At 36.2% G+C, this 22981-nt stretch overlaps 1 protein-coding gene across 1 annotated transcript in view; it reads right to left on the reverse strand.

Moving 5' to 3' along the window:
* LOC133865950 (lupeol synthase-like) overlaps positions 1 to 22981 on the reverse strand; it is a 71200-nt gene that overhangs the window by 23310 nt on the left and 24909 nt on the right. Inside the window, exon 4 of the mRNA XM_062302480.1 lies at positions 9926 to 10015. Within this exon, the coding sequence (XP_062158464.1) occupies positions 9926 to 10015 (90 nt within the window). The remainder of the gene's footprint in view (positions 1 to 9925; positions 10016 to 22981) is intronic.

Consider the following 22981-nt stretch of genomic DNA (forward strand, 5'->3'; position numbering starts at 1 on the left):
TCACCACCATGAGTACTAGAGTCGCAGGGTTTGAAGCTTTCACTGACATGTATGCAGCAGACCCTTCCTTTGGGAAGATTATTCAGGAGGTAACAGATGGTCATCGTTCTGATTTCATTTTGCATAATGGTTATCTGTTTCGTGGGTTACAGTTGTGCATTCCAGATTGTTCACTGAGGCAACAGATTATTAGTGAACTTCATAATGAGGGCCACTTTGGGCGGGACAAGACGTTGGCTCTTATCTCTTCTGACTACTATTGGCCCAAGTTGACTAGTGACGTGGCTCACTTTGTGGAGCGTTGTTATGTGTGTCAGAAGTCCAAGGGTGTCCTCACCAATGCGGGCTTGTACACCCCATTACCGGTTCCTGACGCTCCGTGGCTCGATGTCAGCATGGACTTTGTGTTGGGCTTGCCCTGTACCCAACGGGCCTGCGATTCCATTTTGGTTGTGGTTGATAGGTTTTCCAAGATGGCCCATTTCGTAGCTTGCAGGAAGACCATGGATGCTGTTCGGATCGCCCATCTCTACTTTAGGGAGATTGTGCGTCTTCATGGTGTCCCTCGATCCATCACTTCAGATCGGGATACCAAATTCATTAGTAGTTTTTGGAGGAGCTTATGGGGAAAACTGGGGACAAAGTTGAACTTTAGTAGTGCCTACCACCCCCAGACAGATGGCCAGACAGAAGTGGTGAACCGGAGTTTGGGCAACCTCTTGCGGTGTTTGGCAGGGACTAAGCCAAAGCAGTGGGATTTGGCCCTACCTCAGGCAGAGTTTGCCTACAACAGGTCGAGGAGCAGGACCACAGGGATGAGCCCATTCGAGATTGTCTATGGTCAGAATCCATCTGGAGTATTGGACTTGGTTCCTGTTCCACGTGTCGGTCGCTTGAATCCTAAGGCAGATGAGCTGGCCGACCATCTTCGTGGCATCCATGAGCAGGTAAAACTGGCCATTCAGGAGAGCAATGACAAGTACAAGGCTCGAGCGGACCGCCATCGTCGTCAGGTACTTTTTGATGTTGGTGATTTTGTTTGGGCAGTGTTAACTCGTGATCGGTTCCCTGTTGGCGAGTATAATAAGCTTAAGGAGCGGAAGATCGGGCCCTGTGAAATATTGCAGAAGATCAATGACAACGCCTACCGGTTGCGTCTCCCCAGTCATTTGAAGACCTCTGATGTCTTTAATGTGAAGCACTTAAGTCCTTATTTTGCGGATTCTGATGATATTGCTGTGAACTCGAGGACGAGTTCTTTCCAACCCGGGGTGACTGATGCAGGAGGGTCCGAGTCTGATGACGCTGAGTTGTCAGATTGCACAATAAAGGCGCTGAATTACTTGGAGCAGGCGGATCAGCGCAAAATTAGCAAGAAATCGTAATCTGACCTAATTGGGGCAATTTCCGAGTGCGCCGCAGTAATTTGGCCATAACTTTGGCTACGTGTATCCGTTTCGCGCCCATGACCCCAATTCGGAAAGCTCTCTTCGGCGCGCACGTCGTGGCCACCGAGCTTCGCTCGGTGCGCCTCGTTTCGAGCCCCAAAATCCGCTGTTTTCCTTGTCAAAACCTTAATTTTAGATATTTTTTGCCATTTATGGTAACTTTTCGCTTATTGTTTTGGAGGTGATTCTGAGCCCGATTTGGACCAGATTTTCGACAGAATAATTATTTTATTATGTATTTCGTTTTATTAGGGTTTTCGGGATTTTGCTATTTTTGGCAAAAATTCTCCTAAACCTAATTTTCAGCTATTTAAGCCCGGCTTGTGGGTGTTTTTCGACAGTTCATGGTTATTGATCAATTATCAAATTTCAGAGTTTTTATCTCTGTTTTGGGGTGAATTTCTTGTTTCTTCCTTGCAAATTACTTACTGATTAGCCTACAGAATAATCGCCATTCTGTTCCGGCGTCAATAGCTAAACTAGAAAAATGTGTTTTTTAACTAAACATTTGTTGAGCCAAATGTGAATGCTCTAAGGCGACAAATTTAAGTAAGATCTTTTTCTATATTTAAATATTAATTTTAATTTTTAGTTTATATTTTAAATTTCTATTTAAAAATCTTTTTTTATTGATTATTGCTCTTAGTTTTTCTGAACAACATGTAGAATTCATCTCTCCAGGCAAGACATTTAAGTTTTAATGAATGACGTATTTTGTATTGATCTATATATAATTCATTTGATGTAGAATTTAATTTGCGTAAAACAAAATTTAATTTATTTTAACAAACAAACTTAGTCAAAATGTTAGTTTCACATTCGGGCAAAATTAATTACTGCTTTAGGTTGCCATTAATGTAACTTTCAATTCTTTTCTTTTTTTTTTTTTTTTTTCCGTGAAAGTCCGAATATTTTGGGATTTTTTTTTTTTTTTTTATTAAAAAAACTTAATTAATTATACTATTGCTTATGGAAGACTTAGGCGACCGCTTAATTGGCCAAACCAATAAGTCGGCCATGTAACTAGAGAGTATGTGTTGGTGTGAAACCATGTACCACGGTCCACTACTTTTACTCCGGCATACGTAAACACGCGGGTAATACCGATTAAAATCCAATACAGTATTTTTATCGTATTGTAGGGTTATGTAAGTATAAGGGAGGGTACTACCTGTTTGGATAGATATTCAGGTAGCTTGGACCCAACCAACGTGCTTGGACACCTGTCCGATCAAGTAGAACCCTCCCATGCACTCACATTTATTTTTTTATTTATATGTTATTATCTTTTGTTTGGCTTATGAGTAAAGATTAAGAAATAATTTTTATTTTATATTTTGTAAGAAAACTAGCAAGTCGAGGGAATTAAAAAAAACTAGAGTCGAAGGAGGAATAGCATACCGACTACCGAGTGAAAACTATGGCATAGTTTAACTATATATTATTTTAGTTTTTATTTTATTTTTATCTAACGACTACGAGTACAACTGCAATTTCATACATCTGATGCGGGGTATAATGGTGATTAGGAAATATCAAAACTAGGTATATGTAGGTCAAATACTAACAAATGGGGTAACCTAAAACTTTTGCTCAGTTTAATTTGAGAGCGAATTGTTATTTTTTAAAGTTTGAGGGTGTTAGCAAATAAATATTAAAAAAAAAGTTAAAACCTAAATCTATATTTTCTAGCATATATATATATATATATATATATATTCATCCCAAATATTATCCTAGGGACAAACGTCAAAGGTCATATTCATACAATTGCTGTCGGCCAATTGCTGTAATGCTAATTATTCAAGTAATCAAAAATTTGTCAAAGGTCATATTCATACAATTCTTGCAAGCAATAAATTATTTTTGACATGTCTCCTTATATGGCCCAGAACGGAGGATGCTGTAAATTGAAAGGATTATTTGTTTAATTGTTTGTTTCTTCTTTGTCATATAATTTCTATTAAAAAAATAATAAACCTACAACTCTTTTATTATTTGTTTGACCCGTGTTAATAAGTGATTAGAGGGTCTTAATTTTTTTCTTTTAGTGACCGATGATTGACGTGGTTTGAATTTCAATCACATGTTAATACGTGTCAAGAAGTTATAAAAGATTTATAAATTTATTATTATTTTTTCTATACTATTTCATTGGTTTCTGAATTCTTCTAGGTCAAAATAATACTCTGATTTTGGCTTATCCTTGAAAAGAAGGGATCTATAATAATTATTTAAGGAAATTACATTATTCTTCTCTAAGTCTCATCCTATTTGCAGTCTCCCATTCAATATTTTAATTTTTACCATGTTCACAATTTGAGTAATTCTACGTGTCTTATAAATGTCCATAAAGTGTTTATCAAATAATGATGTGGCTTTTAAAATTATCATTGGGCATGTAATTGTTCAAATGATGAATTTGATCAAATTGTAATTTTAAAAGCCACCTCATTATTTGATGGACACTTGATGGACATTTATATAACATTTATAATTACTCTCACAATTTGCTATGGGGTTGCGATGTCTCATTTCGGAGTAAATCTACATGTCATGTAAATGTCCATTAAGTGTCCATCAAATAATGAGATGGCTTTTAAACTTACCATTTGATCAATCACATGGCTAATGGTAATTTTAAAAGCCACCTCATTATTTGATGAATACTTGATGGACATAAGAGCAAACAATTTATTTATTTATTTATTTATTTTTTTTTTAAAAAAAAATCTTCGGAGATGAATTCTTCATGTGATGACAACAAAAAGAATTACTGTGTACATATCTGCATGCATGGAAAAGATATTGTAGAGTATTATAAGGGCCTGTTTGAAATCCAGACAAAGATTAGGCTTTACAAACACAAATGGGCTAGCCAATTAATGCATGAATTAGGCCCGTAAGACGAGAAATATATCTAATGATTTGGGCCAAGCGTTGAGCTTAGTTCTGTTCCATGTTATTAGGCTTTCTCAAGCCCATGCCTTACTTTCAGATGCCCGGGGAGTTGTTAATATTTGAATTTAAGACCATTGTTCTGATATCATGTTAAATTATCAATTACTTTTAACATTTAAGTTAATAAAAAAATTATGAATTCCATCATTTAACTAATGCTTAAAAGGTATTGGTAGAATATACCAATCAATCTTATTTTCCTTTTTATGTTTACGTTAGTAAAAACTATAATGTTTATGTTCCGTGATATTGCACAATTAACATACACACACACACACACACACACACACACACACATATATATATATATATATATATATTATATTACATACACATGATTGAGTTGTTGTTTGTCTTAAATCAAAATAATTATGACATAATTTACATCTTTCTAGTAGACAATTTTCTACATTTATTTAGTAAGAGTATTCTCAACATTTGTTATGTACTTACATGAAAGTTGCATTGTATTGGATACACCATTCTCTTTCAACCTAACTTGGGCTCCTCAAGTTCAATATGCAATCCTTTGCTTGCGCATTCAAATTATCATGCAAACAGAACTTGCCTCCGATATTCTCCAATAGCCCATATCTGAAAAATGTTTCGATATGATGAGTAGTTTAGTGTACAGTTTTGCATAAATACTCTAGTGATTTCCAATTGCCAATAACCATCAATTACACTATGCGTGAAAAAATAAATTAATAGGTAAAAAATTATTTTGATAAAAAGAAAAGGAAAACATAACTAGCCCAACTAAAAGACACACTTAAATGAATAAAGTTTTTTTTTAGAATTGGATTTGAAGAAATTCTTCTAAACCAATCTATTAAACTGACATATGTTCTTAGAGATATTTACAGAGTATGGGATTCCCACATGTATTTTTTAAAATCCATGTAGAAATCACGTACTCTAAGAACACATATTGGATTCTAGATTGACATGAATTACCTGTTGAGGGAAGTCACCATCTTCCATCTGTGAATTGATCAATACTCTTACTCCATGAAGAATTGGTGTTGGATTTATCTCAACCTAAAGTTGTAAAAACACTCAGAATCAGCATATGGGGTTATGTTTGTACTTCCTGAAATTTGACACAGTTCTTCAGACTTTCTTGAATGTATTTGTGTAAATCTTAATTTTTCTATTCATATATATGCATGAAGACTTCTTTAGTGATATTTCTTCTTTCTCTAACGCATTACATTCTTTGGTCCTCTGCAACAATGCTATGTTCTAGTACAGTGCAAACAGTTGAAGAGAAAATGATGCACTGACCTGTCCAGCATCAATGAGGGATAACAAGGCCCATGCGGTTGGGACCAAATTTGCACGGTTGCCTTCTATATTCGTCCACACCTGTTTTGTAGAGGAAAAAAATTGAATTCTTTCGTTTCATTTTCCTTTTTTCTTCTTCTTCTTCTTTGTCTTTTTTTTTTTTTTTTTTTTTGGTAGTGTACATTAATATAAGAAAGCCCTTATGGGACCTACGTGTCCGAATAGGTCTTAGACAACCTGCCTCTTGTTTAGATCAGATCGAGAATTTCATAAAGGCTCTCTTACATTTAATGTTCGAAGAAAATTAGTGGTGATCCGGATCCAAATTCAAATTGAAATGAACTGTTCTATACCTTGTTTTGGCTTGATAGGTAACTTTCTCCCCATCCACCATTAGGTAGCTCCTTTGATAGCAAAAATTCACAAGCTTTGTGAATTGCAAGACAATTTTTGTAAGTTTCTTCCACATGCTGCTAGTGCCCCAACAGCAAACCATGTACCATAGGTGTAGCAAATCCCCCAATGACCTTACCTGTAAAAATGATATTTACTGCTTCAATAACGCTATCATGTGTAAAAATACTAATTAAATAATTATCTTCATGATTTCTAATAAATTTAAGTTTTTAGGACAACGAGTGATTTAACATGGTATCAGGGTAAATGTCTTGAGCTCGAACATTTTCTTCGTAATTTACCATATATTTCAATTAAATATTCTACGTGTTATGCCTCAAAAAAAAAAAAAAAAAAAAAAAAAAAAAAAAACCTGGAAGTAAATTTGATGCACTCTCCTATTGTTATACCTAATGCAGGCTACCATTGTTTTGTATGTCTAAACATAGTCATTTTTTTTTTCCAAAATAAAAAAATAAAAAAATTGCTGCTATATATAGAGCAGTATTCTTCGAAAATTAACGTGGAAAAAAAAAAAAAAACATATGACCATGATCCATCAGGTTGTTGCACGTTTTCAATGTACTGAATTCCCTTGAAAATGGTACTGTCTATCTCCGTCCTCCGGTGCCTAGGATAGAACTTCCTAAAGAGTACCAGGCCTTGAACTGCAGATGAAGTGCACCCTACGTACCTATAAGGTGACACGACCTTGTTGTTAGGAGGAAAATATGAGCAATACTGTGGTAAATGTTGTTGTGCGGATCGAAGAGGTCTTACTCTCGCTCAATAAGGGCTTCTTCAAAGAACTCCGAGGAGTTGAACTTCTGGAAAAATAGATACAAAAATTATGTTACGAGTGCTGGGTAAAGAAGATGATTTTTGTCATAAGTATGAGCAGACGTATCAAGTTTTAAGGAGTTACCTCCAACCAACCATATGCTCTTTGAGGCTCCCATGCTGGAAACCACCATTGATACTCTGTAGTGCCAATTGAAAGAAAATCAATTATTCATGTGAAGCATTTGGGAAAGCTTAAACATAATGAAGTTGCAGAAGTGGATAATTTAGCTATAAAACAACTTTTCTTAATTACTAACCGAGTCAAAAATAGAATTTGTAAGGTTGAATTTTTACTTGTAGAGAAAGAATGACATTCATGGCATCATAAAACCGCTGTGTCTCAATTTTTTCCCCAACTAGGTCTTGAGGCATTTTTGAGAACTAGATTGCAACCTGCAAAAGAGAAGGTTTTGCCAAATGTCATATTCTCCTCTTAAGCAAACCTCGAGAATGTGTAGTTTTGGTAATGTATTTTGATAGAGTTGAGGCATTACCTTCAGCCCTTTAGCGGTGCAGTCAAAGACTTGCCAACCATGGTCCTGCATATATATATATATATATCATTTTGATTGGAACTGCAACATAAGTACACTCCTTTTCAAAGCTTCCAATGCAAAGGTATCTGCTGTTCTCGTCCTCATAATGTACATGACCAATTGCAGCTTTTAGTGCCTTCTCTCTCAACATTGAAAAGGGCCAATACGCCATGAAAGGCTCCGCTACATTGTGAAGAAATCCCCATAGCATATCTTGTATGAGGAAATGCGGATAATAGAGATCCTCCTGAATTAGCAACTTGGGTGAGTTTTATGTATGCATTAATTTCACCAGAAATCTTCATAATTGCTTGTGCAATTAGAATATGTATAGGGATAATGATATTGTCTTATTTGAATGCATTTTGCAAGAACTTTGTGAAGATTGCAAATAAGCAAGATGTGACATATAGGTTTCTGATAAAAACGAAATGCAAAAGGATTAAGATTCAACTAACCTTTGCAACTGTATACCGGGCTTTATTCCAGTTAATTTGATGGTTAGGCTCGTTATATAAATCTTGTCTTAGTGATCGAATCAATCCAGTGATTGGACCAACAAATCTCTTCCCATATAAATAAGGCATTGGCATGTAAACCAAGCGACTGTAGCATAACATTTTACCTGCATTTCATGTAATGTTTGAGTATCAAATACATGCATTAAGTCGAACTCTTTGATAAATGTGTTAGTACTACATACATATTATTAAATGTGCTTTCTAGCAAAATGATGTGAGTGAAAAAAAACCTGGATGAATGGGGAGGATTTTAGGAAGAAGCCAGAACTCTGCGGGCAGTGGATTGCAACCTGACCACTTATACACTCCTAGTACCTATACATGAGACGAGACATTTGATTTTAGGGCTGCTTTATCTCCGCCACTGCTGATTTGCCTAATAGGGGCAGAATAGAGGAAGAAGAGTAGGCTGTGAGTGAAAACTAAAAAGTGATAAGAGAATGCTAAAGACAGCCGTGAGTGAGAGAGTGAGCTGTGAGGCCATGTGTCCTTTTTTTTTGTGGTTCTTTGTTGATATTTTGAATTTTTGATAGTTTAATAGAAAATATGATAAAAATAAAAAATAAAAGTAAAACATCCATGATATATTGATACATATATTATGTTATGATTTATATTTTGAATTGTAATTACCATACTTTTATATATTATAATAAAAATAGAGTATGTAAATAGAAAAAAAATTATTTATCATTAATTATATTTTATTATTTTAATTACGCCCCTGCTGAGACAGATTCTTGGCTCCGCCACTGCAAATCAATAATACCATGTTAGATAAGTTAATAAATGGGCGTTGCCCTAGGGTTTTTAATCGGAGTCTATTTAAGCATGCTGTGTACTCTAATATATGGAGATAGACTATGATATGGAATAAAATTATTGAGAAAGTAGTTTTCTCTTCTCCCCCTTGTATTTTGTCTCTTCGTCAGCTTATTTTTCTTCTCTTCGTCACCTTATTTCTTCTCTCTTCCCCTTTACTTATTTTTCTCTGTTTCTCCTCTCTCTAATTACTTTCTTGTAAATCTTGGTTTGTCCTGCATCAGGGACTCTTGTATAAACTTGAACTTTATATGCATGAATCTAAATGGAGAAGCTCAACCATGTTACTGCTACTAGTCTAGAGTTGATAAGAAAGTACGATGGAATATTTGTAAAGACTTAAAGTACAATGTGTGGCATTATTCTTTACATATTTTTCAAATACTTGGATTGAGATGAAGGAATTGCAGGGCCTACAATTCAAAAGATTTATGTTATTCATTCAAAATGAATGGCTTGGATTAATTAAGCTACATAAGCCTTAAAAAAATATAACGAAAAATAACTAAAATGGTGGCCAGACCACCCCTTGAGGTGGTCGGCCACCCCCTCAATGACCACCTGCTCAAAGGGTAAAACGTTGGTCGTTGGCCACCTCAAGGGATGGTTCGTCCATACCTTTGTTTTTTATTACTTTTATTAGTTTTTAAGGCTTACATGTCTCTATCCAAGCTGTTCATGACCAGAATTTTTTGAATTGCAAGGAATTGCAGGAGATTTTGATATGTGACACTTTTTTCGGACATTAGGGACATGTTACTTTAATAATTTTTTTTTTTCTTGCAGATAGATGTATATTATCAAGAAAAATGGTCACAACGTGACCCAAAACTTTCCCCATGAAGGAATAGCCACTAGACCACCATGGTCAAGGATCCATCTTCGGCCTCTAGCCATAGCCCCATCTTCACCATCTTTAGGTCCCTCTCCAAGTATTCTCAAGGCAATGTAGCTCAAAGTTGACCCAAACATTGTGCCGTGACCCTCTATATGGAACCCCCAACCTCCATCTTCATTCTGCATGTCCAACAAATACACGAGTTTATAAATTAGCCAACTTTTTAGTTTTTTTAGGCCTTTATACACAAACTAATATTCAGAAAAATAATACCTGATGATTATACAAGTATCGAATAATTTCTTTCTTGTGTGCTGGTGAAAAAATAGCATTGAGATCTCTAGTGATGTATAATGCCATTACCTGCATATCATCATAATATACAAACAAGCCATTGGGTTGATTTATTTATCCATTCCAATATAGCCAGACATAAATCGCAAAATATATGCATGCGCACAATGGTGAAGGGGAGGGGGGTGGTTTCGCCCCTAAAATTTTTTGATGATTTTGTTTTGTCAAAGTTCGTTTTCAAGGGTGGAGGGAAGGGGGACGGCAGAGCTCCTGCCCCGGCAAAAGTTCTTTCTTCTTCTACAAAAGTCTCTTCTTCTTCTACCAAAGTTTCTCCCTTCTTCTGCAGAAGTTCTTTTTCTTTTAAGAATCAGTTTTGCTGCCACTTTACAAAAGTAGTGTAGTGTGGTGTTTGACTAGTGACGTGTCAAAGTGTGGTTCAATTTCATTTTTCTGTTGGGTTTTGACTTGTCAACCATCAATGCATTTGGGTAGTTAAGAGGCTCATGGTTGAGAGTTGGGCAGCTTAATTGCATATGGGTAGTTGAGAGGCTCATGGTTAAGAGTTGAGCTTCTTAATTGCACCTGGGTAATTGGGCATTTAAGATGAGTTGGTGGAGCTTGCCTATATAAAGGAATGAGAGCTCATTTGTGTATCCCATTACAAAAGAGCTAGAGAATAGTGAGAGAAAGAATATCCAAAGCTCAAGTGAGCCATTTGAGAGAGTGAGAGAACTCTCTTCGTAGAAATCAAGTGTTGTTTTGGGCATACTTGGGTCTTTGGGTGTGAGCCATTATTTGTTTCTCCCTTGTTTTCATAGTAAAATATCTTGATCAGTCTTTTCCTGTGGACGTAAGCCAAGTTGGGTTTTATCTGTCTGGATACTGTTCACAGGTACTGTGTATGGGTTTTGTTCAATTCTACATCTAGGGAAGTTCCGTCAACCGGCAACTTGTTAGTGCAAGAAGGGCTGTCCAAGGAGCTAAAGGGAAAGGATGCACTGCCAGAATCATTAACTAAAGACAAGAAGAAAGAGATCTTGGAAAAGACACATAGTGCAATTCAGTTGTGCTTGAGCAATGAAGTACTACGCAAAGTAGTAGAAGAAGACATAGCTGCCAATTTGTGGTTGAAGATGGAGAGTTTGTACATGACCAAATCACTCACAAATCGCTTGTATTTGAAGAAGCGGTTGGCCACACTTCATATGCATGAAGGTATGTCAATTAAGGATCATCTTGATAGATTCAATCGAGTGATTATTGATTTGAGAAACATTGATGTTAAAATTGAGGACGAGGATCAAGCTATTGCTCTTTTGTGTTCTTTACCACCTTCATATGAGCACTTTGTCGATACCATGATGTTAGTAGAAAAACTCTATCTGTAGAAGATGTGAAAGCAGCCCTAAACTCCAAAGAATATATTGACAAAAATGGTGTCTGAAGCTGTTGCAGAAAGCTCGCGTGAAGGACTGGTTGTAAGAGGACGATCCAAATCACAGACCAGAAAAAAGAAACTAAAATGTTTCGAGGGTCACAAGGAAGGGCATTTCGAAAAAATTGTCCTGAGCTCAAAAATAAAGGGAAAGAGAAAGTCTTTAATGATGGTAATGCAGCTGTAGCAGAAGGCGATTCAGATGACAATGGAAATGTTTTGGCTGTATCATCTTCTAGTATTTTCGAAGGCTGGGTTCTTGATTCCGCATGTTCGTTTCATTTATGTCCCAACAGGGACTAGTTTGCTTCTTACAAGAGTACTAAAGGCACTGTTTTGATGGGCAATGACATGGCCTGTAAAATAGTGGGGATTGGAATAATCAAAATCAAGATGCACGACAAAATTGTGAGAACACTTACGGAGGTGAGACATGTTTCAAAATTGAAGAAAAATCTAATCTCCACGGGTGCTCTAGACACCATCAGTTGCAAGATCATGCAGTAAAATGGAGATCTGATGGTTATTCGTGGTGCCCTGGTCATGATGAAAGGCAACAAGGTGGGAAATTTGTATCATCTTGCTGGTGAAACATGACTAGGGAGCAATAAAGCAGAAGTTGGAGAAGATGATGGGCCAGAATTTCGAAACTTCTAGACAAACTGAGGCCATGTTGGAGCTACCTCAAAATGCTTTGAGAAAAGACTGGGTGAAGGCCCTAGATAGTTCATCCACCGGTTTGACGAGGACGTTGAATTCAAGAAGTGTAGGTGGTTTGTCACAAACTTGACATGACTGTGGTGCGGTGGCATGGGTGTGTGCCTTGCACCCTTGCTAACCGCTGAGCCATGGCATGAGGAAGGAATGCCATGGGTGCAAGAGGGATGCTGCTAGGTCCATGGAGGGCACATGGCCCAGCCATTTGCTGGATGGTTGGGTTGGGGCCTAACCTAACCTTGTGTATTGATAGCTCAGGGAAGGTGATTGGAGAAGGGCTAAGGATGCTGCAAAGAATCAGTTGGTGTGGCCAATGTAAGGTGCATGGTCTATGCCGATGGGGCCCAAATGCTGTTGTGGGGCGCAGGACTTGTTGGTGTGTGGCTTGTGAGTGGGTTGGGCAAGGCCCAGATTGCTTGCTGAGACCCTTGTTGATGGATGCTACTGAGAGGGACCACATAGTGTCTATGATGTCCTGCCCAAGTGAACCTGTTGTGCTAGGGTGTAATGAGTGCACCATATGGCTTCTGCATGATGATGGGTGTGCAGAAGGGCCTTGAGTGAGGCAATGAGCCTGCCATGGGCTCTGCCCAAGTGATTTGCATAAAGGGTGAGTGCTGTTGTGGAGAATGCTAGTGATGCCAGGTTGTTATAGATGTGTTGGGCGTGCCAATTGGCTGTGGTGTTCAATAGTGAGCCTGTGGTGCTGCCCAAGTTATTTGCAGGAAGCTTGCGTGTTGCAGTGGACAAAGTGTTGTTGTTACATGCCTGCAAGAGGTAGACATGTGGCAGTGTGCTGCCTGGGCATTGGTGAAGCTGTTGCTGCCTTGTGTGGGCTGCTGTGCGAATGCAGGAGAGTTTGCATTGGTGCTGCCTTATGGTAGTGCGTCAGACATGGCAGATGGATGGTTTTCCCGAAAAGGTGGAGATACATTTTTGATGGTTTTCAAGTCAAGGTGGAGATTGTTGGGTTTTGACTTATCAACCATCAGTGCACTTGGATAGTTAAGAGGCTCATGGTTGAGAGTTGAGCATCTTAATTGCATATGAGTAGTTGAAAGGCTCATAATTAAGAATTGGGCTTCTTAATTGCACATGGGTAGTTAGGCATTTAAGATGGGTTGGTGGAATTTGCCTATATAAAGGAATGAGAGCTCATTTGTGTATCCCATTACAAGAAAGCTAGAGAATAGTGAGAGAAAGAATATCCAAAGCTCAAGTGAGCCATTTGAGAGAGTGAGAGAATTCTCTTTGTAGAAACACTATCAAGTGTTGTTTTAGATGTACTTGGGTCTTTGGGTGTGAGCCACTATTTGTATCTCCATTGTTTTCATAGTAAAAGATCTTGATCTGTCTTTTCCAGTGGACGTAGGTCAAGTTGGGGCTGAACCACTTAAATCCTTGTGTCAATTTTGGTAGTTTTGTTTCTTGACCTTTACTTCTCAATTTATTTTGGTGCCTTTGTTACAACATTTTCATTATTATTATTATTATTATTTTTTGAAAATCCACTTTTCATTATTTTGTCTTCTTTCTAGTTACTAACGTTAGAAACCATGTTTTTATCTCACAATTATCTTATAAAGTTACAATGTTAATGTGATAGTTCCAACTAACTTTTAGATTAGTTATTGTTAAAAAAGAAATACAATGGTTGATTAATTGGAACCGGCATATCAACATTATATGATAGTTTTGGGATAAAAATGTAATATCTATCATTACTATTTTCTTAAATGTCTAGTTTGATTTTCTTTTCTGGTTAAAGTAATGCTAATTATATAACATATTTTTATCCAAAATGTTGACATACATAACAGTTCTAACCAATTATTAGATTTTCTCTTTTATTTTTTTTAACAAGGATTGATGCAGTGGACAGTGGTTGATTAGAACTACCACATCAGCATTGTGTGATAATTGTGGAATAAAAATGTAATTTCTAGCATTACCATTCTCTCTCTCTCTCTTCTCTCTCTCTCTCTCTCTCTCTCTCTCTCTCCTCCTCCTCCTCCTCTTCTTTTTTTTTTTTTTTTTTTTTTTCATGTGAACAACTAGCAAAGGACACATATATGAGTTTGCCTAACAATTAAGCTAAAATAATATCAATCCAAAAACGGAAAAAGTTTAGAAAATAATTAATGAAAAATTTGATTGGAAATCATAGTAAACACACACCATATTCTAAATACTATCTATGGGATTATTACATAACAGATGACACTTTAATTTCTTAAATCAAATTGATTGTCGTGGTTATTGTGTATGTGCATGGAAGAAATGCATTGACTTTTCTTTTTTTATTATAATTTTTTTTCCTTATTCCGATAAGGACAACATTTACAATTTTTGATATTGTTTTCTTCAGGGTTTAGAATTTCACCCGGTGTCAACAAGTTTCAGAAGAGTTTTGTTACTCTCAAGTACGTTATTTATTATTGTTTGTTCATTTTATTAAGACATTTATTTTGATTTTTTATATTAATAATCATTAGAATATGCTAATAATTTGATTAAAATATGTCATTTCTATTTTGATTTGCATTTATCACATCTTTTATATAAAATAAAAACATAGTATATAAAGAGAGAAAAAAAAATCTTATTATTACGTTTTATTATCTTAATTTTTGGCTCTGCCACTGCCTGTGAATGTGTTTGAGGTTATTTTGGAAAGAAAAATATTTGGCTATTTTTTCCTTTATTTATTTTTTTTTTTTCGCAAGAACTATTAATATATTATCTTCTTCCTTCAACCCAATTTATTAAACAAACATGTTTAGCTAAAATGCATGTGATATAAAAAAGGCATGTGAGAATCAAGAAGTGTAACAGTTAATGCAGGCATTTTTATATCTCAGTAAAAGAAAAATAAAATAAAGAATAAACATGCATTTGTATACAATATTAGTGAGAAAAATACATACAAAGGATTGAAGAAAAAACAATAGGCTAGCAGATTAAGCAGGCCAGTGGCCATCACGAGCTTGAATGGAAGAGTAAAAGCTTAGTGCTTTTCTCAGTGTAGTAAATCATTGTCTCCTCTGTTATCCCATCTGTTTCTTACACTTTCGTTGGTGGTGGAATTGGTGGGCATGGGTTCTCCTTCCTAAGCTGTGAGTTTTCCATATCAAAACTAGAAATATGTCCAAGTGAAAAATAAATCAAGTCCTCACAATTTAAATTTTCTAGATTCTAACACAAATCACAACCATATGATCATAATATTGAAGCATTTTGTTGGTTAATAACATGGTCTGAGCTCGACCCGATAATAAAATTATTCTAATAATTGACACTGTTGTCAATATCTAAATGTTGACGTAAAAACATGAGTACTGCTAAGGGTACTACAATTTTATTATTAGTTCCTTAAAAATGAGCCTAACAGTTTACGTGATACTTATTATGTTATTCACTAATAATTAAATTTACATATCAAATTTAACTTGGTAATTTAATTAGTTAGTGATTAATGTGATAAATGTCATACCGTGATCAATATCTAAATGTCTACATATATAAAATTATGAGTATTGCCAAGAGTACTACAATTTTTTTATAAGTTCTATAAAAATTGACGTAACAATTCACGTAACATTTATTATAATAAAAACATGAATATAGGAAACTAATTCCAAGCCCAACTCAATCCTCTGCCCCAAGTGCTAGTTGGGCATAAGCTTAAATAGTGTCGTTGGAACTACCTCTAAATATATTTGAATTTATGTATTTTTTTTTTCTTCATTAATACGCTATGACATGTATCTCTAGCTTATTGCTTGGAAAGTCATTCTTTGTTAATTAAAGTACATACTGGCATTAGAAAGTTGCTGTCCCAAAAATTACTAACTGAAAAACCAGAAGAAACCTTAGAAAAAAAGTTTTTGAAAAAGTACATATATCCCTCAAATTACCACTTAATTATCAATGTCCCTCCGAACTACTAATCGTGTTAATGTCATCCATCAAACTACCAAACTATGTCAATGACCTCCCTAATTAAGACCTTCAAAAAGACAAAAATGATCATACATTTTTTTTGGTAGACATAGAGGTGACTTTGATTAAAAATGATCAAAAAAAATAAGTGGTAATCGATGGAGTTAAAAGTGTGTAACCCAAGATATAATATGAAAGGAATTCTCCTGTACGTTAAATATTTTTGGTACTTTGATTATATCTTCGTAATTATATTCCACTTCATTGGTAATGGTGATTTAAATGTTGGATAATATCAAAGAAATCCGAGACTTTGCTCAAGCAAGCATCACACGAATTCTCACAATTATGACTCTTCGTGACATTCGCATGACGCTTGCTCGAGCGAAGTAGCGAACTGTTGACAAAAAGTTTGCGTGATATTAGCTCGACAAAACACGAGAATTCGTGCGACATTGGTGAGATATTCACTGGAGCGAACTCTTTAGAACTTACTTTTTTTAAGGAAGAAAGGTGTTGTATAAAATATTAAAAGTAAGTATATTGTAGCTGCTTTACTTGAAGGGTTTTTTTTTTTTTTTTTTTAATTGAATAGGGAAAAAGTTACAAGGGAAGATCTTTCCCATTCTTGATCCTGATGGAAGAGAGAATGGGATAACCTGTGAGAATGCTACCAAACATAAGGTGAGTAGCGGCCTATTTATCTAACACATGTGCAAGAAGATTGGCACATCTAGAAACTTTCGAATCATTCCAGCTTTGAAAGATAAAAATTTCTAATCTAATATCCGAAATATAGGGAGCAAAATGCCAAGAAGAAACAATATGAGGCTGATTCATAGCAAGAATCACCAGAAAAGCATCTTCTTCAAGAAGAAAATTCTCAAAACCTACAGAAGTTACCAGCCGAGTAGTGAGAGAGCAGCATAAGCTTCCTCTATGAAAGAATCAGTTATAGATAGCTTTTAGGTAGCAGCTAAGATGATTTCACCATCAGAGTTAATAATAATAGCGGCAACTACTGCGAAATTGTCTTGGATTGCCACATCAAAATTGCCTTTGAGAAACCCAGAACTAGGAGGAGTCCAAAGAGAATGAAGTTCAAAAGCCTTCCACGCCAAGTAGTGAGAGTCCAAGGTGAACTTAAGAAGTTGTAGAACAGTAGCTCGATTAGGCTATATAGCTTCATGAATAAGCTTATTACGCGACAACCAAATGAGATCCAACACAGTTGTTGCAAAAAGTTGAAACTTCCTACAATCAGTAATAGGAATACCAAGCCTACTAGTGGGATAAATAATAGCCAGAATCCACTCAGAGATATACTCGAAAGAAAAAGAGGATATATGGAGAGACCAAGGAGAGAAACTCCAAAGATACTTAGCCAAATCACAGTTTAAGAAAATATGGCTCAGAGTCTCAAGATGACCACGACAAAAAGGACAAAACCAAGCATTTACATCTTCAGAAACCATGAATCTGCCAATATTAGCTCTTGAAGGAAGAATATCCCATCCAATTTTCCAGAGAAAATGTTTCAGTCTGGCTTGAAGTTTAAGACCCCAAAGAGCTTGCTAGACCACCGGAAGAAAGGGAGACAATCTGGAAGCCGGAATCAAAGAGACTTCCCTAGCAGACTTAACAGAAAAAATACCTGAAGGAGAAGGAATCCAGGACCATTTATCCTCAGAACTGGCATGCGGAATATGAATTTGGAGAATATTCTGAACTGAAACTAGATCAAAAAGGTCAGTAAGAAGATCGACGTTCCAGGATCTCTGACCAGTAAGAAAAAGATCAGCAACTGAATAATCTGGAAGATCCACCAAGTTCACATTCAGCCTAGGCTTGAAAAGGTGCATTAAAGGAATCTAAGGAGAATTCCAGACATGAATTTTATTCCTAACTGAAACAGACCAACAAGCACCTTTCTCTAGCACATTCCTATTCTTCAACAATCCTTTCCAAATCCAAGAAGATTGAGTATTAACTAGAGCATCCAAAAAAGAGATATCATTAGGAAGATATTTACCTTTGAGAACTTCAACCCATAACATAGATTCCTTGGAAAGTAATTTCCATCCCATCCTCGCAAGAAGAGAATTGTTAATGAACTCCATAGAGCAAATGCCTAGACCACCCAAAGCTTTAGGTTGACATATGCTATCCCACGATAAGAAAGAGAGATTGTGTTTCTTATCTTGAGGAAAGCCCCACCAGAATTTCCTAAGAATTTTATTGATCTCCGAACAAAAGTGCTTCGGAAGAAGAAAAAGAGACATGATGTAAGAAGGAATAGCATTAGCCACATACTTAATCCATGTGGTTCTGGCTGCTTGAGAGAGTAATCGCAATTTCCATCTAGTAACTTTGGCCAATATCCTCTCTTTGATCTCAATGAATGATATAGCCTTTTTCCGATCAATAAAAAGAGGAATACCTAAATATTTAGCTCTTGCAGGGATAGGAGGCAACCTGAGGATAATGTTGATAGAATCCTTAATAGAAGACTTGCAATTACGACTATAAAAGACTGCAGATTTGGAGACATTAATGCATTGTCCAAACCACTGAGAATAGGTAGAAAGACACTTGAGAATGACCGAAGCTTCCTCCTTATTCGCTCTGGAGAAGATCATAACATCATTTGCAAACAATAAATGAGAAATAGGAGGACTTGATCTAGCAATTTTAATATCATGAAGGTTGCCTAAAGTTTCTTCCTTCAACAAAAGCCTAGATAAGATTTCAGAACCAAGGATAGAAAGGAAAGGGGAAAGGGGGTCTCCTTGCCTAAGACCACGAGAAGGAAGAAAATTTTCAAAGGGAGCACCATTCAAAAGAATGGAGAAAGAGGATGTAGTAAGACATTGACTAATCCAATTAATCCATGTAGGCAATGAGAGAATTTTCAAAAGAAAATTCCATTCCATGGAATCAAAAACTTTCTCCATATTAAGCTTCAAAGCAATCAAGCCACCATTACCTTTTTTCTGCTTCATGGTATGAAAAACCTCATGAGCTAAAATAGTATTGTCATGAATAGATCTTCCTTTCAAAAATGCAAATTGTGTTGGAGAGACAATCTTGTGAAGAAGAGGCTTAAATCTGTTGGACAAGATTTTAAAGATAATCTTATAATTGAAATTGATAAGATTGATTGACCGAAACTAATGAACCGATGAAGGGTTATCCACCTTAGGAATAAGAGCAATGTTAGTATGATTAAATTCTTTAAGCATAAATCCTCCTTTAAAGAAGGACTGCACTGAAGCTACAACACTGTTCTTCACAATAGGCCAATAGGTTTTATAAAAAAGCTCTGTCATACCATTAGGACCAGGAGCTTTATTAAGACCTAAATCTAAAATTGTCGAGAAGATTTCAATATCATCAGGAATAGTGCACAAAGAAGCATTCTCAGCATCAGTAATAACTTTGCCCATCAAATCAGTAAGACTAGAATCCAACGAAACATTCTTAGTGGAAAAAAGAGAGCTAAAGTGATTAACCAAGTGAGAGCCAATATTATCCCGACCCAAAATATTAGATTCATCAACCGAAGATAAGCAAGAGATTGAGTTATACCGTCTTCTACAAGTAGTGGAAGCATGAAAGAATTTAGTATTAAGATTCGTACAAGTGAGCCAAAGCTCCATGGATTTTTGTTTCCACAAGACCTCCTCACGCAAAAGTTGTTCTTGTAAATCAGTTTGAAGAAGAACCTCTCGAGCTGAATTAATGGAAGAATGAGGGAGAGCTTGGATATCACCGATATCAGCCATCAAAGACTTAATACGAGATTGAATATGCCCAAAGTGATGAGTATTCCAATGTTTTAGAGCATCCTTGGTTTTTTTTTTTTGTTTTTTTTGTTTTTTTTTTTTTTTTTTTCCACTTTTTGCTTAAAGAGAAAGAAGGAGAACCTACAGCATCAAATGACCAAGCACCAGCCACCACCGAATGACTAGAAAGATCCCTAGTCCAAAATTCCTCAAAACGTAAAGGCTTAGGGATATTACGATAAGTACCATTAGTAGATAGCAAAATAGGGCAGTAATCTGAATTGGAAGCCCAAAGATGATTAATCAAAGAATTGGGAAAAAGATGAACCGAATCTTGGCTAGCCAGACCCCAATCCAGTCGTTCTCTAATGTTATCACAACCAGAACGGTGATTACTCCAAGTGAATTTATTTCCAACAAAACTCAAATCAACTAAAGCATTAGAATGAACAAAATCTAAAAAAACAAAGTGAGAAGGCGACCAAAAGGACGCCTGCCAGATTTGTTAACAGAGGACAAAATCCCATTGAAGTCACCCAATAGGAGCCAAGGACCTCCAAAAGAAGAGAGCACTGATTGGCTTTACCGTCTCCTGCCCTCCTCTTTTAAGTAAAAAACAACCCTTTTTTTTTTTTTAATCAAAAAGTGACTCCTGATGTCACATCAGGAGTCACTTTTTGACCAAAAAATTGTTTTTTTATTCAAAGAGCCGGTTGGGGGACGGTAAAACGCCCCCCGCCCAGGATTTCTCAAAAAAAGAACCCAAACCAAATAGATTGGACCAAAAAACATTGCGATCTTTTGTTTGTTTGTGTTTTCATCTTTGATATTCTTTTGGCCTATATGTGTTTTTCCGAAGACCTTCTACAGAGAAATTACTAGTGAAACTATATAGCGATTCACAATTTTTTTTTTTTTTTTTTTGGTTTTTGTCTTCTTAAATTATTTGTGGATCCCCATCTAAATTAAAATCCTCCCGAGAAGAAGAAAGAAAGAAAGAATGAGTTCTAGATCTATCCCTGCTAATGTTTTTTTTTTTTTTTTTTTAAAAATAATGTCCATCTGGAAGGTTTAGTTTTGTAGTAGCAATTTGTTTCTTGTTTTTCAGTGCACAAATTTGGATTGGAGGATCATAATAATGAATCATCATATACCCCGTTTCATTTGGTCTACAACGTTAATTTTTCAATCACTACAAAAATGCATGCAAATAGCCACGTGCAGTTTGACACGTGTACAGTGTCGTACACGTGTCAAACAGTTAGACACGTGCATTTTGACACGCGTGATACGCGTGTCAAATGTGCATGTCACGAACTGCACAATTTGACACGTGTATTAGAATACACGTGTCAAACCGATTTTTTTAAAAAACAATTCCAAATTGTTAGCCACGTGTATACATACACGTGGCTAAATGTGTATATATATATATATGATAGATACATGCACACAAATATAATGAAAGAGAAGCCTACCTGTTGCTTCAGACCAACTTGAACTAAAACCAAGTTCAACGCATCAACATCATCATGATGGTGGGAAGCAAAAAATAGCAACGAGCAATAAAACCTCTCTCGACAATCTGACCAGAGACTCTCTAACAACAATGTTTTTGTCTCTACTCTTTTTTTCCGTTAATGAAAATGTCTTCTTTCTCTTTGTCCAGAAATTTCTTTCTTTTATTTAAGCTCCTTGTTTTGACAGTTTTTGTTTTTGGATTGGGATTGGGAATTTTTTCAGTTATATGCTATTTTTTATGCCTTCTGGTTTGCTCGTCAATAGCAACTTCTTGTCTGAGACACTGAGATGTAAGTACATCTTGACGACTTGCTTTTTTTTCTTTTTCTTTTCTTATGAATAAAATCTTTCATAGAACCGCAAACACGTACTTACAACACTCCAGCGAAAAACTGGAACCCAATCCGAACAACCCCGATTACAACAACACCTCAGCCCACAAAGAACAAGCTAACAACAAGCCATGCTACTACAGATCGAGCTGCAGGCATGACACACCCAAGCCTTACAGGCTAACAGCACCAGAACTCAGAAAACAAAAAACCACCCTACAACAACTAACAGAAGAAGCTAGCGTGCAACACCAAAGAACAAACAAACAAATCAAGTCAAAAAACAATTAGCTATGTACATTCCACCGGAAAGCAAGTTCCAAGTTCTTTCTAGAGCACTTAGAACTGCCCTTTGCCATAAATCTAGCTCCCACGAACTTCCCATTTAATCTGCGCTACAATGGACTCCTCAGTCCGAAGAGTATATATTGTGATGCATCAAGTCATTCTGCTGCCACCAAAGCTGGTAAACAGTAGCACCCTAAGTGTTGATGGAGAGCGAGAGAGTGAGAGAGAACGAGAGACAGAGAGCGAGAGAGTGAGAGAGAGCGAGAGACAGAGACAGAGAGGCGAGAGACAGAGAGCGAGAGAGTGAGAGAGAGCGAGAGACAGAGACAGAGAGGCGAGAGAGAGAGGTGAGAGCGCACAGAGAGAGAGAGAGCGAACGAGTGTATAAAAAAAAAAAAAATGCTTTTTGAAACTTAAATTAAGAATGCTCATCAGGTGGGCGCGGGATAACTCCCGCGCGCCTACCTACACCATTCCGGGACGTGTATTTAAATACACGTCCCCAATTGTTAAAATTTTATTTAATTTAAAAAAATTATATTAAAAAAAAATAATATTTTGACACGTGTATTTAATACACGTGTCCAATTGGACACGCGTATTAAATACGCGTGTCCAATTGTTAAAATTTTATTTAATTAAAAAAAAATTATATTTGAAAAAAAATAACAGTTTGACACGTGTATTAAATACACGTGTCTAATTGGACACGCGTATTAAATACGCGTGTCCAATTGTTGAAATTCTATTTAATAAAAAAAAAATTATATTTGAAAAAAATAACAGTTTGACACGTGTATTTAATACACGTGTCCAATTGGACACGCGTATTAAATACACGTGTCAAATTGGACGCGTGTATTTAATACACGTGTCCAATTGGACACGCGTATTAAATACACGTGTCAAATTGGACGCGTGTATTTAATACGCGTGTCCAATTGGACATGTGTATTACATACACGCGTCCAATTGTGGCGGCTGTACAATTTGACACGTGTCTCATAAGACACGT

This window comes from Alnus glutinosa, chromosome 4, assembly GCF_958979055.1.
Source record: "Alnus glutinosa chromosome 4, dhAlnGlut1.1, whole genome shotgun sequence".
NCBI lineage: Eukaryota > Viridiplantae > Streptophyta > Magnoliopsida > Fagales > Betulaceae > Alnus > Alnus glutinosa.